Genomic DNA, 17,038 nt, shown 5'->3' with positions numbered 1-17,038 from the left:
TTTAGGGATATAGAAGTTATAGGGAAATAGTCAAATAGCCAAACTACCTTTATTTAGTTACCAACTCACAAATTTAAAACCACATTTTCTAATGTAATATATTAATGTATGCATATTGCTGTTCTCACTCTCACATTTCATAAAACAATTTTATTCTAATTCTTCTAATGAATTTATTAATTGAGATCATTTCAAGGTAATGTATCTTCTCCAAATAGCTTTGGAGTGGCCTTAATTTGGAATGAAAAACCCTAAGGACTTCCATATGAGGTGATCCCCTCTTTTCTGATGAGTAATTTGGGGTAAAAAGCTTGGCCTTACAGCTATCTGGCTGCCTGTGATATTCCACTGCGCTGTAATTAGCGTGATTGTTTTCTTCTCACATTGAGATGTTTATTGATCTAGAATTTTTCTATTTGGTGTAAGGATACAATTTTCTTTTCGTCCAAATAGTAAATTAATCTTTCTAGTACAGATGACCAAATATTCCATTTATCCCCAAGGATTTTACACCAAGTTCCCTATATGCATGGGTTTGTCTATGGCTTTTTAATATGCTCTTCTTTATCCAAATTGCCTAAGATATTCATGGACCTTATTTCCATGTACATTTTGGAATCAACTTGTCAATTTCTCCCCAAATCCTGCTATAATTTTGGTTGGGGCATCATTTCAGTTAAAGATATGGGGGCAATTGACTTTTTCATTATGTTAGGATGCCCTATCCATGAAAATTATATATCTCTTTACTTCTCATTTATGTAATTTAATAAAGGTTTTTTTCCTCATAAAGTTCTTATACTTTTATGTTAATTTCTGGATATATTATGGCTTTTATTATTATTTTAAATGGTTGGCAATTTTCAATTATTTTAATCAATTATTAGAAGTATAAGATTTTGAATCATAAATCCTGAGTTCAAGTTATGCTTTGTTACTTCGTATCTGGGTAAGTCTGGGCAACACTAACCTCCTTCGGCCTCCATTCTCTCATAGTTAAAGTGGAGATAACACTCACTCCTCAAGAGCTGTGGTGGCAAATCAGGTAGGATATCGTCTGGCAATTCGAGCACTTTGGCTGAAGGATGGAAGGACGATGTAGTTACAGCAACTGTAACCCCAAGGTCAGAGTCTAGACTCTGGAGCATGAATCCCGGTAGGGGAGAGGGAGTGGGAGGAGGGGTGAGCGAGGCTGGGCAGACTGGGGAGCAGTGTAATCCCGGCAGGTGCAGGTGTGTGTAGTTTTGAAAAGACATTGGAGGAAGTCACAAATGTGGTCCCACGCTATTGGGCTTAGATTACTAATAACTGATGGGTTGAGCGATTTTTGTTTCTAAAGTGGAGGCTCGAGTTAAAAGCGTCTGTCCAGAAGAGGAACCTGAGACCTCAGAGGGAGCGGCCTTAGGAAGTAACTAGATGAGATTTATTGTTATGGCCACACTCTCAGGAAAAGCACGAGAGCACATTTGTGACTTCCCCCAGTGTGCAGTGCCACTGACATTGTTGCAGTTCGTTTTTGTTTGAGCGGCTGAGGCTCCTGCCAGGCCTGGGACAGCAGCTCATCGCGTGGCCAGGCCCCTGCAGCTGCCCGCTGTGACTGACGCCCACTGCCTGCGCCCAGTCCCAGCGCCCCTCCCGCAGGTGGAGGGGACACCCTGTTGCCCCCCACGGCGATTTCTCTTTTCCCTTTTAAGTCCATTGGCCTAATGGCTCACTGGCTTTAACATAAATGCTTCTCCTTATAGATGTGTTTTTTTAAAAATATATCTTTATTGATTTCAGAGAGAGGAAGGAAGAGGGAGAGAGAGATACATAGAAACATCAATGATGAGAGAGTCATTGATCTGCCGCCTCCTGCATGCCCCCGACTGCGGATCGAGCCAGCAACCCGGGCATGTGCCCTGACCGGGAGTGAAACCACGACCTCCTGGATCCTAGGTCGATGCTCAACCCCCGAGCCGCAGCCGGGGCCTCAGAGATGTTTATTCTCACTCCCCAGTGGCCCTCTAAGTGAATGAGGAACGGTGGGGCCGAGGCCCTGTCTCCCAGCTCTGGGAACTCCCTGGACTGCTTTGCACAGAAAGGCCTTGATCAGTTCACTTCCGGCACCTGGGAAAGGGAGGACTCGCTCCTGGGGCCCCTGCATATGGCAGTGACATTGGGACAGCTGTGGGAAGCCGGCTGGGGCTCTCCAACCTCTTGGGTCCTAGTGTTGCATAAATAGTTAGCAGATCACCAACAGTGGACAGGGCAGCTGAAATATTCTTTTGGGTTGAGTGGGGGTGGGGGACAGTTATGTCTGTAAAAAACAAAGCAGGCTTAAGATGAAGAGGGGAAGGAAGGCACTGCTTCGCTGAGCGTAGGTCTGCGGGTTTTTCTGTCCTTTATTCTAAAAATCACCCCGTCTTCTCTGTAATAGGGAAGTGAAACCTACATTTCCTGCTGCCGCCCCACAGGTTTCACATCTCCTTTGGCCGAAGGAGCAGAGGCCTGGGCTGGGGAGGGCGGGAGGGAGCTCAGCCTGGGCCGCTGGGCGAGGGCCACACCGAGGGGTCCTGGGCCAGGCCGGGCTTTGTGAGCATGTAAGGGGCCAAGGCCTAGCTCCTGCGAGGTTGGGCTCCCGCCTACCTAGTGGGAGGGGGAGGTGTAAGGGGGAAGTGTGCGTGTGTAGGAGAACTCGCCCAGTTTGAAACCACTGAAAGGGAAAGTGGAAGAGACATTAGTTCTAGGAGCAGAAGGAAGTCTGAGAACGGGAGAGACAAGGCCCGGATGGATCCCGCGGCCCTTGCCTTTCTTCTTTCCTCAGCAGAGCCACTGCTAGCCATGCGGGTTGTCTCAGTCCCAGGAGGGAGCCCGTGTGTGGGCACACTCGTGTGTGTGTGTGTGTGTGTGTGTGTGTGTACCTCTAGACCTTGGGTGTGTATCTTTGGATCTTTTTCCAAAACTGTAAAGTGAGGACAAGGAACAGGTCTTTTAAGATTAAATGAGACAGCATGTAAAAGGCCTGCCTAGTATAGAATTTGTAACGAAGAAGAAACTCATCAAATTTTGGTCTCCCGCCCCATCTTCTGCCCACTCCAATGCCCTTGATGGTTCATTAGAGGAGTTAGTATCCAGAACAGTCTTATCACCAGGGCAGCCTGCAAACATGGGCACACTTTCAGTTGTATGAAACAAGTCTTTTGTTTCTGATATTCATTCATCTTAGTATTACTTTTGGTGCATGCTTTTTTGCCCTTCCATTTTTCTTCATAAAGATCAGAAATTTCTTGGGGTGGATGACAGACAAATGTGGTGACGGGGGCTCCCTCTTAATCCTTTTTTGTTTAACTCACTATTAAATCAAATCCAAGAGTTTTAAGAAACCAAGGTGAGAATAGGCAGCCCGGAAGCCTGTTGGGGAGCAGAGAGAAACCAATTTAGGGCTGTAAATTTGTGATGGAAAAAGCCACCAATGGTATAGTTCACAATGGGATAGGAGAATGAATTACCATTTAAAATCTGTCTTTTCCAGATAGACATTTCATGTTCATGGATTGGAAGAATCAACATAGTTAAAATGGCCATATTACCCAAAGCAATATACAGATTTAATGCAATCCCCATCAAAATCCCAATGTCATTTTTTAACGAAATAGAACAAAAAATCATCAGATTTGTATGGAACCACAAAAGACCCCAAATAGCCAAAACAATCCTGAGAAAAAAGAACAAAGCCAGAAGTATCGTGCTACTTGACTTCAAATTATGTTACAGAGCTATGATAATCAAAACAGCATGGCATTGGCAGAGAAACAGGCACACATACCAATGGAACAGAATTGAGAGCCCAGAAATAAAACCACATGTATATGGGCAAATAATTTTTGACAATGGAGCCAAAAACACAATGGAGAAAAGAAAGCCTCTTCAATAAATGGTGCTGGGAAAATTGGAAAGCTATATGCAAAACAATGAAACTGTATTACAGTTTGTCCCCATGTACAAAAATTAACTTAAAGTTGATCAAATACCTAAATATAAGACCTGAAACCATAAATTACATAGAAGAAAAAATAGGTACTAAACTTATGGACCTTGGTCAGAGAGACTATTTTATGAATTTGACCCCAAAGTTAAGGGAAGTAAAGGCAAAAATAAATGACTATATCAAACTAAAAAGCTTCTGCACAACAAAACAAAAAGGCTACCAATCAAATAGCAGGTGATATTTTTAAACAACAGCTCCAACAAGGGGTTAATATCCAAAATATATAAAGAAGTCATACAACTCAACACCAAGCAAACAAACAATCCAATTAAAAAATGAGCAGAGAACCTCTCCCAAGAAGACATAGGAACAGCCAATAGATATATGAAAAGATGCTCAACTTCACTAGCAATTAGGGAAATGCAAATCAAAACCACAATGAAATACCACCTCACACCTGTTAGAATGGCTATTATGAACAAGGCTAGTAATAACAAGTGTTGGAGAGGTTGTGGAGAAAAGGGAACCCTCATTCACTGCTGGTGGGAATGTAGACTGGTACAGCCACTATGGAAAACAGTCTGGCAGTTCCTCAAAAAATTAAGAAAAAGCTACCATATGACCTAGCAATCCCTCTTCTGGGTATCTACTTGAAAAACTTGGAAACATTTATTTGTGAGGATATATGCACCCCTATGTTCATTGCACCATTATTCACGGTGGCCAAGACATGGAGACAACCAAAGTGTCCTTTGATAGAGGACTGGATAAAGAAGATGCAGGACATATATACTATAGATACTACTACGCAGCCATGAGAAAGGATGCAATACTGCCATTTGCAACAACAACGATAGAGCTTGAGAATATTAGGTTAAGTGAAATAAGTCAGTTGGAAAAAAGCTAAGAACCATATGATTTCACTCATATGTGGGATATAAAACTGAAATTCATAGACACAAATGGCAGTGTGGTGGTTACCAGAGGGAAGGGGGTGGGGGGAAGTAGTAAAGGGTGTAGGGGTCAAATGTAGTGATGGAGGATGATTTGACTTTGGGTGATGGGCACACAGTGCAATGTACAGATCTTGTATCATAGAAATGTACACTTGAAACCTATATGGTCCTATTGGCCAATGTCACCCCAATAAATTTAATAAAAAAATAAAAAATTGAATAAATTCTGTCTTTTCTAGGGGAAGAAAATTAGGGAAGCTTTATCTTATGTTTCTCATGGCTTCATAATGCAGGGACCTGCCCAGGCTCAGATGGGAAACACACAGGGGAGTTTTGAGTTTGGGGCAGACAGGTGAGCTCTGGGCACTGGCCCATGTAGCCTTTTATCAATCAAGGGGCTAAGTGGATTTGGACTGCAGGCTGCCCTGAGGTGGCTCAGCGCATAGGAGGACAGGGTTTTCTGCTCCAGAAAGCAGAAAGGGGGACGTGAAACTCCACTGGCTGGACAAAGGAAGACTGGAGGCCCAGGGTGGGGTTTTCAGGCCATGCCCCTGCCCATGGTGGAGCGGCCTTCCTGATTCTGCTGTCTTGCTTTGAGGCCAGAGCAAACCCTGCCCTTTCCCGCACCTTCCTTCTCAGCATTCCTGCCCCTGCCACCTGCCCCAGAAGGGCGGTGTCCTCCAACTGCTGTATGACAGGGCAGACCAAAGGTTATGGAATATCTTCCCAAGTAACCTTCCCTTAAGGAACAAAAGAGGTTATCTAGTAGGTCTTTGGGGAAGACATTGAGAGGAAATGGCTCAACCAGCTGGCAGGACAGGCTACATGTGTCCTGGGAATACTGGGAGTATTCCCTCTACTGACCCAGGGAAATCTACCTGCAGATGGTTGCTGCACAGCAAGAGTTAAGAAAGAGACCAGTTGTTTAGAGCCTAGGGCAGGATGAGATTTACCTAGCAACTGATGACGCTAGGCTGAGGCGCTTACCGATTTGTTTCTACGTTTGTCCCCAGCTCCCTAGCCAAGCTGACAACCCTCAGTTTGGGACGGGACTTAGATGAGCTGGTAGGAACAAGTTAGTAATCTATCATTTATTTAGTGGGATTCAAGGGGCCCGCAAAATACCGTATTCTGCTCAGGGTCTGGAGATCACCACCCAGGCTGGGGTTTCTGGCGCAGGCAAGGACTCAAGGCCCCTGGAAGAGCTGGGCCAGGGGACCGAATTCCCTGCGCCTCCCAGAGTAGATCATGACCACACTCCTGCGGCTGCTGCTGGGCCTCAGCCTGGGCTGCAGCGGAGCAGGTAAGGACATTTCTTCCTGGGGCCTGTCTTCCTCTCCTCCTGTTTCGGGGTAAGGGGGCTCAGTTTTGTCATTGGATTTGGACACACAGACTAGCTTGTTTCCCTGTGATGTACTCTAGCAGCTCTTGCACTGCTCCTGTGTAGCGATTTTAATAGCAGTGAAGCTGTGTAATCATTTGTGTAATAGGGACCTCCTGCCGGGATTGAGTCAAGGGCCACAGCTGTCTCATTTGCTGCATCCCCAGCTGCTCACACAGTGCCAGGCACACACTGAGCACTTCATAAACATGTGTAGAGTGAATATTTAGTAACACGTGCAGCACAGAACAGGGCTGACTCTTTCCCTTGACCCTTTCTCACTCAATAATGTGCCTTTTTGAAGGTCTTTTCCTGGGCAAATTGTCATTTTTCAACATGCAAATAATCTTGGGCCACTCCTGTCCTCATACTTAGTCTCACATAAAGAGGAAACAGTTCTAAAAACACCTCTGCTGCTACCATTGACTCCCTTAATTGGGGCTCCTGGGGACTCCCGTGCCTGAGCTTGGCCGGTAGATGCTGCCAAGGTGGGAAACATGCGCAGCTCGCTGGGGTCACTGAGCCTGGCTTCTGACCCGCCCTCTTCTCTGGCTCCTGCAGGTGGCTTCCTGGCCCATGTGGAAAGCACCTGTCTGCTTGATGATAATGGAATTCCACAGGATTTCACATACTGTGTCTCCTTCAACAAAGATTTGCTGTCCTGCTGGGATCCAAAGGAGAAAGCAATGACCCCTTGTGAATTTGGGGCACTGAATATCTTGGCCAAATACCTCTCAGATTCCCTCAACGAGCAGGAAAAACTGCTCCAGCGCTTGTCTGAGGGGCTCCAAGATTGTGCCAACCACACGCAGCCCTTTTGGGGATCGCTGACCCAAAGGACAAGTAAGGAGAGAGGGGTGCGGAGGGTCTATTAGGAACAGTTAAGAGAGGGGAGGCCAGGGAGGATCCCTCAGCAGGCAAGGGGTTTGAGATTTGGGCAGAAAAGAAGCAGAAAGTGTGTGGACCTGGATGTAAAAAGGGAGGGTTGACCCTAAAGGGGACACAAGGTGGTCTGCAGGGGTGGAGCGGGAATAAAGGAGGGGAGGTGATGCTTGAGGCCGCAAGGAGCTCTTGAGGGGACAGTCCGAGTATTTTCCTCCTAGGCAGGCATCTCAACTGGCAGATCCCGGTTCCACCAGGGACATGTCAGAATAGCCAGAGTGGCCTTCCCCAAGGTGCATGCCTTTCCATGCCAGGATCTGAGCTTCCAGGTCTGGGATGGACCCAGGTATGGAATCTGCCGAAAGCCTCCCACGATGTCTGCTCTCTCACCCTTAATCCCCTGCACTGACAATGACCTGAGAGTGGTACAGGAAACTGGATCTCCACAGGAAAGAGCATTGTGTCTTGAGCTGTGATTTCTGATCCACCTTCCTCAGAATTGCCTGGGGAAGGTGCTCCTTAAAAATACAAGCCCTTGAGAGCCCCGCAGACCAGTGGAATGAAAATACCTGGGGATGCTGGTTAGGCAATCTGCATTTTAACACAAGGTCTGGGATTTTGTTTGAAAAGCACCAAGATAGAGGCAAGTAGGAGGGTGACCGAGGAGAATAAACTAGTAAAAAATGTATACATTAACAGTCTCATTAATTTGAACTGCATTTATCCAAATTTGAGAGAGTCCTGAGTTGGCCTCATTTCCTTAAACTATCTGAGGAAAAGGGGATTTATTTAGCAAATTAATTTGTTAAATGAGGTTTGAGGACCAAAGTCTTTTTCTACCTTTACATAAACCCCAATTTGCAACTCTAGACAACTGTCCACTTTGTGCTTGAGATAAATACATTATTTAGCAAATTAATTTGTTAAATGAGGTTTGAGGACCAAAGTCTTTTTCTACCTTTACATAAACCCCAATTTGCAACTCTAGACAATTGTCCACTTTGTGCTTGAGATAAATACAGGGCTGTCTGGGACGCTTGCAGTTTGGGCCTGGCTGATGCTTCTTGTGATCAAACATAATTTTGGGAAGGAGGAAAGGAAGGGCAGTGAAGGAATGGCAGGGAAGAGAGCAAAGCAGGAATGAGTTTCTAATTCCTTATTTTCAAAGGGAGGCGTGGTGGCCTGGGGTGGGCCCGGGGTGGGCCGGGGGAGGGTAGTCTGGCAAAATCCGTGAGGAGCTAAAGGAGAGAAGGCAGGCTGGGGAAGAGGCCCTCCTGCTTCACCGCTGGTTTCCTCTGTGCAGGGCCGCCATCCGTGCAAGTGGCCAAAGCCACTCCTTTCAACACGAGGGAGCCTGTGATGCTGGCCTGCTACGTGTGGGGCTTCTACCCAGAGGATGTGACCATCACGTGGAGGAAGAACGGGGAGCTTGTCCCCCCTCACGGCAGTGCCCATAAGATTGTCCAGCCCAATGGGGACTGGACATACCAGACCCTCTCCTATTTAGCCACAACCCCCGCTTTTGGGGACACCTACACCTGCGTGGTGGAGCACATCGGGGCTCCTGAGCCCATCCTTCAGCACTGGAGTAAGCGCAGGGCAGGGGGAGGAAGCAGGTCAAAGCGGGGAGCCATTGCTGGTGGGCGGTTGGAAATGGACCCCAGGATCTGAGCGAGGGAGTGAGGTGTGGAGGGGTCCCTGGGCCCCTGGCGAGCGCTAGAGAGGGAGAGCGGGGCTGAGAAGTGGCCTGCAGGAGACGGGGAGGGCTCACGCCTGGGGACGGCCGCGGGGCTCAGGAAGGGAAAGCCCTGCGGGTGTGGCCGAGTGGGCGCTTGGCTGCGGCGGGAGGGGAGCCGGGCTGGCCGGGCGCAATACTCTAGGACCCTCAGATTTCAGCTGTCCTGCTGCGGGGTCAGGAATGGGGGCTGGAGGAATGCGGAGGCTGCAGAAGGAAGGGGACCCCCGGCGCGGGCGGCGCTGGCGGGGCGTCAGGAGGGAGAGCGAGGAGCCACCTCTGCGGGAGCCCCGCCACTGGGGCTCCGAGAGAAGGGACCCGGGAAGCTGCACACAGACCTGGGGATTCTTGGGAAAGAGAAGACGAAGAAATGAGGAAGAGGAAGAGTCTACAGCGGGCCAGGGAACCGCCCAGGCTGTCTGCCGACAGGAGCCCTCCCCCTGTGGGGAGCCTGCGTGTCGTTGGGCGGCCTGGAAGGGCACCGGGAGCAGAGAGGAGCCCGCAGGCTCCCCAGGCTCTCCTGGGCAAGCCCCCCCTTACAGCTGCCCAAGGAGTTCCCTTGGGGGCGGAATGTTCATCTTAGCCTGGGAAAGAAGGCCTTGTGGGACAGGATTTAGAGGGGACCCGCTCCGGGCCTGCGAATGGGCTGGAGGCAGGTTCTGGAAGAACACATGGGAAATCTGGGTGTGGGCAGGAGGAGACACATAACTCACGGAATAGGACCACTGGGCGCTAGGAAAGGTGGAAAGACATTTTAATAGGAAAACTCAGGTAGAGCAAGTAAGGGAGCAAACATGGTCACCATGGGGTCAATGGACAGCGGAAGGAGCAACGCCTTCTTCTTCGGTGAGGGTGCCTTCGGGGCAAAGGAAGAGAGGCCCCACGGCATGAGAGAGGAACTAGAAGCCAGGGTGCTAACTCTAGGGGTCCCCCAGGGTTACTCTGGGAATAGAGATTCACAGGATGGGAGTTTTGAGGAGTGAAGCAGTGTGAGCTAGACCTTTGGGGTTGGGGTAAAGCACCTTTGAACCTGCCAGGTGGCGGTGGAAATAAATAAAGCTGCTCTGGGAAGGAGCAGCCAAGATCGGTTCTAGTAAGTTTCTGGTTTTGCAGCACCTGGACTGTCCCCGGAGCAGACAGTGAAGGTTTCTGTGTCTGTGGCAACTCTGGGCCTGGGCCTCATCATCTTCTCTCTGGGTTTGCTCAGCTGGCGGAGAGCTGGCTCCTCTGGTGAGTGGCCTTCCTGAACTCCCATCTGCACTCTCACTCCCAGTCTCGCCCCCCCCCCCCCAGTGCTTCTCCCAGCGCGGCCTCATTTGCTGGGGACACTGCCAGATACTTTTATCCACAGAGACTTCCTCTAATCAAATATTTTCCTTTCCTAGGCTATACTTCCCTCCCTGGGTCCAATTATCCAGAAGGTAACATCTGTGTTTGTCTGTTTGCCTACTGGTCCTTCTGAAGGGGTGATGCCTGAGGGGTCAGCGTTGGGTTCAGCTAATGGTGCTTTGTGGAGGGGTGAGCTTCTACCAGGGTCAGGTCAAGAGCTTGACTTAAGCCACCGTTGCGGGATTAGGAGCAGGAAAGAGGAGAGCCTCCCCCACTCTCCCACCCAGTGGAGTGTCCACGGGGAGGAGGCTGGAGGGGGCCTGGGAATTTTTAATATCACTGTATTAAGGGCTCTGGCATGATAGTTAGAGGGACCAACGATGGGGTGACGGTTTGAAGCCTTATTATCTCCTTTTGATTTCTCCTGCAGGTCGGCACATCTCCTAGAGGAGGGATTCTGCAGCTCCCACTCCAGAGGAGAAGGACATTCAGTCCCTCAGTGGTGCCCTGCGCCCCCCCGACGTCCTCAAACTCTCCACTTCGTCTGGGATCCCAGGGTTTCTCCATCCAGCGCTTTGGGTTTCCCAGTCTCCTCCCTAGTAAACCTTAGCAACGTGGAGGACCTCATTTCCGGGCATATTCTGTAATCAAGCCATTGCCCAAGGCGGTACTTCTGGGGTGGATCTAACCCGGGGAGGGAGGCCCCTGAGGGCCCTGCCTGACACCGAGGGCAGGGAGCGGCTGGCCTGTCCCTGAGGAATAAACGCTGGTGGAAGGGCTGCTTTCCCCGCCTTTCCCTGAGGCGCTGGGCAGGCCTGCGGGGAGTGGGGGGCTGGGGTTGATGCTCCCCTACTGGGGGAGGAGTCCTCTCCCATTTCTCCACCTAGAGAGACAGAATTCGGGGCAGTTTTTAAATTGATAATTTATAAGAAGGAATTGAACTGTGGTGGGAGGGAGTCACGGAGTAAGGTAGAGGGAGGGACTAACAGCCATTTTACTTCATAAAGGATCTTACCAGGATTAAACGAGCTCAGTCTTGTAATTGGCTAAAAACACTGCGCGGCACCAAGCGAGCGCACAGTAGGGCGTTAGCTGTGCTCAGTCGCTCAGCTTTCTGGGCCAGGCATTGCGCCAGGTGCCTCACACGCGCCATTTCATTCGACCTTCGCCACAACCCTGCCAGGCCCTCGGACAGTCAGGACTCGGGGGCGAGGCCGAACCTCACCTGAGCTCTGGGCGGCTGCTTCTTGGGAACCCCGAGTGGGGAAGGGAAGTAGCTTAGTGCCCATCACGAGCTTGCGCCGGGCCGGGGGCTTCGTGTTTGTCCCTCCCCATAACCCCACAGGAACAGACGGCCTCCCTGCGTCACGCATGAAGAAAATGAGGTTCAGAGAGGTTAACCAACCTGTCTAAGGTCAGAGAGGAAATTAAAAAATTTTAAATTGACTTGGGAGAGAGCGAGGGAGCGCGCCGTCGATGCGCTGTTCCACCTGCTGGTGCGCTCGCCCGTTGCTTCCTGTACGCGCCCGCCGGGGGTGGGCCCGCAGCCCTGGCGCTGCCCCGCCAGGGCCCGGAGCACGTTCTTGACAGCATGCTTGCCTCCCTGAGCGCAGTAACTAGACTGCTGTATTGGGGTCCCTGGTGCTGGAGCACAGGGCCCTCCCGAGCCAGCCCCCCGCTCCCTCCTGCCCCAAACCCCGGGGGCGACCACTGCTGGGGGCTGGGTTTCAAACAGCAGAAGCGGGGTGCTGTTCGTGTCCAGGGACCGCGAGGCCGGCTGCGCCCAGAGAGCAGGGCTGCGCAGCTGGGTTTGGAATTAGAGATGGACGCTGGACTTCAGGCGAAGAGAAGAAACCAGAAAGGAAGAGAAGTCCTCGAGGAGCTGGCTCAGCCCCGCAGAGGACGGCGGAAGGAGGGCCAGGGCTAAGGAGGCGCCCTGTGCGGGCGTCGGGAAGGGAGCGCACGCGGCCAGAATCAGGATGGGGCAGGGGCAGGAGGCCGCGGAGCCGTCCTGCGTGCTGCGGCCCGTGGCTGGGTGGGTGCAGGGTGGGCGCCCAGGCGCGGCGTCCTCGGACAGCCTCTGGGCCGAGGGGCCTGGCTGGGGGCGGGCGCGGCCTCGCTCCTGCAGCCTCGACGTCGGGAGCAGGCGCTCAGGGTTTGCCGGCCCGTGCGCCGACCGCCGGCACACCCGAGGTTTCCCCGAAGGACCCCTGCGGTCGGGCATCGCTCCCGCCGGGCGGCGGGGAGGCCAGGGGGAGGCGCGAGCGCACGGATTCCAAACGGGTCTTCTCGGAGCGCGGCCCGGGGCGGGCGGGGACGGTGCGCCCCTCGCCAAACGTAGGCTCCGAAGCTGATCTCCACGCGCTGTCAGTTTTAGGTTTCATTTAAAGTTTTTATATGGCTCACTTAATTAGCTTGGGCGTCATGCAAATCCGCCGCCTCGACTTGACTGTGTTTTCTGTAATAACTTCCTGTTCGGACCTTGTGTTGTTCCGTTTTCAGTTTTCCACCCACTGTTCTTGTTTTTGTTTGTTTGACAAAGCAAATTCCACCTGAAACTCTAGTCTGGTCCGGGGCGGGGCTTTGGGTCTTGCCTGTGCCGGGCCGGCTTTGAAGGCGCGGCGGGTCCGCAGGGCCCGGGTCTGGGCACAGCGGGGGGAGCAGAGCGACGACCCCAGGGGAAGGGAGGGGGGTCGGCCAGCTGCGCGGCGTCCAGGCCCCTCCGGACGCTCCCGAGCCGGCTTCTCTCTGCCTGACCTTGAGGTTTTGTTTTATAGGGGAGGCTCTTTCCGTCCACATGGGGAGCAGGAAAAGTGCATGTAGATCTCCTGGGATCCGGTCGCCGGGTTCCAGGGGGAGAGAAGGGGGGGGTGTGCGTGTCCTTGCTCAGGGAGCGCCCGGCGCCCGCCGCGAGGTGGAGGGCGGGCGAGTGAGGGGGGAGACGCAGAACATAGCGAAATGCTAGAACGCCGTGTGTGTGCGTGTGTGTGTGTGTGTGTGTGTGTGTGTGAGAGAGAGAGAGAGAGAGAGAGAGAGAGAGAGAGACAGAGAGAGACAGAGACAGAGAGAGACAGAGAGAGAGGGAGACAGAGAGAGACGGAGACAGAGAGAGACGGAGAGAGAGGGAGAGAGACAGTGGGTTTTGGACCATCTAATCCAAGTGGCACAACAAACGATTCTCTCCCTTCAGTGTTTTGTTTGTTTTAGAAGCTGAACTTGGAGCGGGAATCGAAGGCATGTAGCCCTGCTCTCCACCGGGAAAGAGCTGGCTGCGCCTAGAGGGCTCCCGCGCTGCAGGGAGAGCTTCAGCCCTCCGGGCAGTGCCACTACTTTAGGGAAATGTGTTGACTTCAAGTCTGAGGGTTTTCTTTTGACCATTAAAGCCAGTGGGAATAAATCCAAATATACAGCAGTGGGGGTGGGGGTAGGGTGGGGGTGTATCCTGAGCGTTGTTTCCTGTGTCCCAGGTTCTCTCTGTTTCCTTCCTCCTGCGCACGCATGTGTGAAAGGAACAGACCAGGATTGGTATTTAATCTCAATGTTTATTTAGGAAAATTATATTAGATCATCTCAAGTAATTCTGTTTGCAAAGTAAAATTGGGGAAATCGGATGACAGATGAAGGTGGAATCCAACCCTGTCCCCACTTTGGTTTTGCAGGGAGTGCGTGCCATTCCCAAGAGCCCTCCCACGGCCTTAAAGCAGGGCCCAGGGGACTCCTCCTTGGTACTTCCTGCCACCGTTGGCCAGACCAGTCCCCAGGGGCTGCAGAGTGGAGAGGCCCCGAACCCACAGAGATTACTCCCAGACAGGCACTTCAGGCTCTCCCAGCCCCCTCTCTCCCACTTTTCCATTGCATGTGAGGCTTCCAAGGGCCCCTAGCCAGACTGGTCTGGGAAAGCAAATAAAGAAACAAATGGCTTTCACTGTATCAGGGCCCAACAGAAAACAGGGCACACTCCAAGTAGGATAGCTCCAGGAGAGTCTGTTTACAAGGAAGTGTTTACAGAGAAGGGGGCGAAGGATGGTACAGTGACCTGGCTCGCAGTAGCTGGGCTCTCACCACCCCAAGGCCTGAAGAGACAGGGGACTAGAGGGGCTGTCAGCTCAGGACAGCAAGCTCTATAGAGTCACCACCTTGTCAGTCAAGGGACACAGCCAACCAAGGTGACCTTGCAGGGAGGGAGCCAAGGGAACAAAAACCCTGACCTTGCCCTCCTCCCTAGGCTTTCAGGGCAAGGCCGAAAGCAAGGAGCTTGCAAGCCTGTGAAGTCCTACAGGCCAGCACCCGCAGTCACCTGGATGGAGGAGTGTGGATCCGGGAGGATAGCTGGAAGACAGTTGGCACATTTGCAATATGAAGGGAAGGAGCCAGGGTTCGGGGGAAGGTTACAAAACTTGGGCTTCCTTTGGCCTTGGACGAGGCCTCAGTAGCAAGAGAAGACCAAGTTTGCCGCTTCCTGCTGGGCCCTGGGAGGACGCTCATTTCTGGTCTCCCCACCCCCAAGGCTTGTCTATCTCTTTGTGGATCTTTATTTTTTCATATACTTTACAGTAAGTTTACTGAGTTTCTCAAAATTAAACTTGAATTTTGATTGATATTATATTGACTTTATAGAGCCATTTGGGGGTAATTGATTTCTTTTTAACATTAAGTTACCCCATGTAAGAGCAGCGGCTATTTCCCCATTTATTCAAATCATCTTGTTTACTCTTTATTATGCTTTAAAAAATACACTTTTTCATAGAGGTCCTATGTATGTTCAGTTAATTCTTAGACATTTTGTAGCTTTTACTTTCCAATCAGTTATTTCTGATGTATAGAAATGTAACCAATTTTTAAAATGTAACCACTTTTTAAAAAATGGTGGTAAAACCACATAACATAAATTTACCATCTTAACCATTTATTTATTTATTTATTTATTTATTTATTTATTTATTTATTTAATTAATTTATTTTTAAAATATATCTTTATTGATTTCAAAGAGAGAAAAGGAGAGGGAGAGAGAGATAGAAACATCAGTGATGAGGGAGTCACTGATCCGCTGCCTCCTGCAGGCCCCCAACTGGGCATGTGCCCTGACCGGGACTCGAACCCCGATCGCCTGGATCCTAGGTTGATGCTCAACTGCTGAGCCACTCCCAGCTGAGCTATTTTTATTTTTATTTTAAAATTTATCTTATTGTTGAAAATATTACAGATGTCCTCCCCTCCCCTCTACCCCTCCCCTCCAGTCCCACCCCCTCCCCAGACTTTCACTGCATCCCCTCCCCATCCCACCCCTTCCCCAGACTTTCACTGCACTCCCTCCTCTCCAGTCCCACCCTGTCCCCAACTTCCTATATCCATGGGCTATGCCTATATGCATATAAATTCTTTGGCTTATCTCTTCCTGCACTCCCCTTCCCTCTGATATATGTCAGTCTGTCGCCTGCTTCAATGTCTCCGGTCTATTTTGTTCGTCAGTTTACTTTGTTCATTAAATTCCACATAGAAGTGAGATCATGTGATTCTTGTCTTTGTCTGACTGTCTTATTTCTTTTAATAAGAGGAAGTCCAAGATCAAGATGCCGGCAGATGTGGTGTCTAATCAGGGCCCGCTTCCTGGTTCCTAGACAGCTATCCTTTCCCTGTATTCTCACGTGTCAGAAAAGGTGAGGGAGCTCTCAGGAGTCCCTTTTGTAAGGGCACTAATCCCATTCATAGGGGCTCCATCCTCAGGACTTAATCAGCACCCGAAGGCCCCACCTCCTAATGCCATCACATTGGTAATTAGGTGCCAACCTTGGAATTTTGGTGAGACACATATTCAATCTGTAGCAGATTTCTACGGTACTTAGTTACAATGGAAGCCATACAAGGAATTATAAGGTAGTCTTTGCCCCTAAGAGAATTGTAACATAATTGGGGGAATAAAGCTTAGAAAAGTTTGAATAAATGAGAAAGAGAAAGAGAAGAGCACAAACATTTGCCAAGTGTTCTGTGCACTGTGTGTGTTCTCCGTACTATTTATGAATTATGCCTCATTGATCTTGACGATGATTCTTTAGGTAAATGTTTCTCAGTCCTGTTTTGCGTCATGGACCCTTTGAGGATCTGATGAAAGCTTTGGGCTCCTTTTTCCTTAGGAAGCTTTGGGAGGACTCCCTTCCATCCGGTGACTTGGAGATCCAGGCTTTCTTCATCTCCCTTGTCCCTGTCTCAGCACGTGGCTTCCAAGGTTGCGGTCTCGATGTGCCTCTTCGGTTCCCTGGTTGTAGGACTTCTGTCCAGCTAGATTTCAGGAGGTTCTGAATGATGGTTGTTCTGTATTTTAGTTGTAATTTTGACATGGCTGTGGGAGGCAGCGGGGACCAGGGTTACCTACGCGGCCAGCTTGTTGTCTTAACCAGTTTTGAATGTACATTTTAGTAGTGTTAGTATATTCACATTGCTGTGCAACGAATCTCCAAAACTTTTTCATCATGCAAAACCGAACCTCTGGACCCATGAAACACCTCCCCATTTCCCTCTCTCCCCAGCCCCTGGTAACCACCATCCTACTTTCTGTTTCTACAAATCTGATGATTTTATTTACTGCATTTAAGTGTAATCATACAATATTTGTAGACTTGTGACTGGCCCATTTTACTTAACATAATGTCCATAAAGTTCATTCACCTTGTAGCGTGTGACAGGATGTCTTTCTTTTTATTATTATTATTTTATTTTTAAATGTCTTTATGGATTTCAGAGAGGAAGGGAGAGGGAGAGAGATAGAAACATCAATGATGAGGGTCAT

At 50.1% G+C, this 17,038-nt stretch overlaps 1 protein-coding gene across 2 annotated transcripts; it reads left to right on the top strand.

The window, feature by feature from the left end:
* The first annotated feature begins 5,954 nt into the window (after positions 1–5,954).
* LOC308559050 (HLA class II histocompatibility antigen, DM beta chain) lies at positions 5,955–11,292 on the top strand. Of its 2 annotated transcripts, none has more exons than XM_081141247.1 (6): positions 5,955–6,229; positions 6,869–7,150; positions 8,493–8,777; positions 10,038–10,154; positions 10,310–10,345; positions 10,684–11,292. In XM_081141247.1, the coding sequence occupies exons 1-6, from the start codon at positions 6,175–6,177 to the stop codon at positions 10,698–10,700; spliced, it is 792 nt and encodes a 263-aa protein (XP_080997373.1). In that variant the 5' UTR covers positions 5,955–6,174; the 3' UTR covers positions 10,701–11,292. The 2 variants fall into 2 exon arrangements, 1 of the variants encoding a protein (XP_080997373.1); XR_013999087.1 differs by having other exon boundaries at positions 5,961–6,229; positions 10,310–10,442; positions 10,684–11,280.
* Positions 11,293–17,038: the final 5,746 nt, after the last annotated feature.

The sequence above is a fragment of the Miniopterus schreibersii genome (genome assembly GCF_964146895.1).
Source record: "Miniopterus schreibersii genome assembly, chromosome: 6".
NCBI classification, from domain to species: domain Eukaryota; kingdom Metazoa; phylum Chordata; class Mammalia; order Chiroptera; family Miniopteridae; genus Miniopterus; species Miniopterus schreibersii.
Note: the sequence above shows the minus strand (reverse complement) of the source record. Positions and strands in the feature narration are given on the sequence as shown.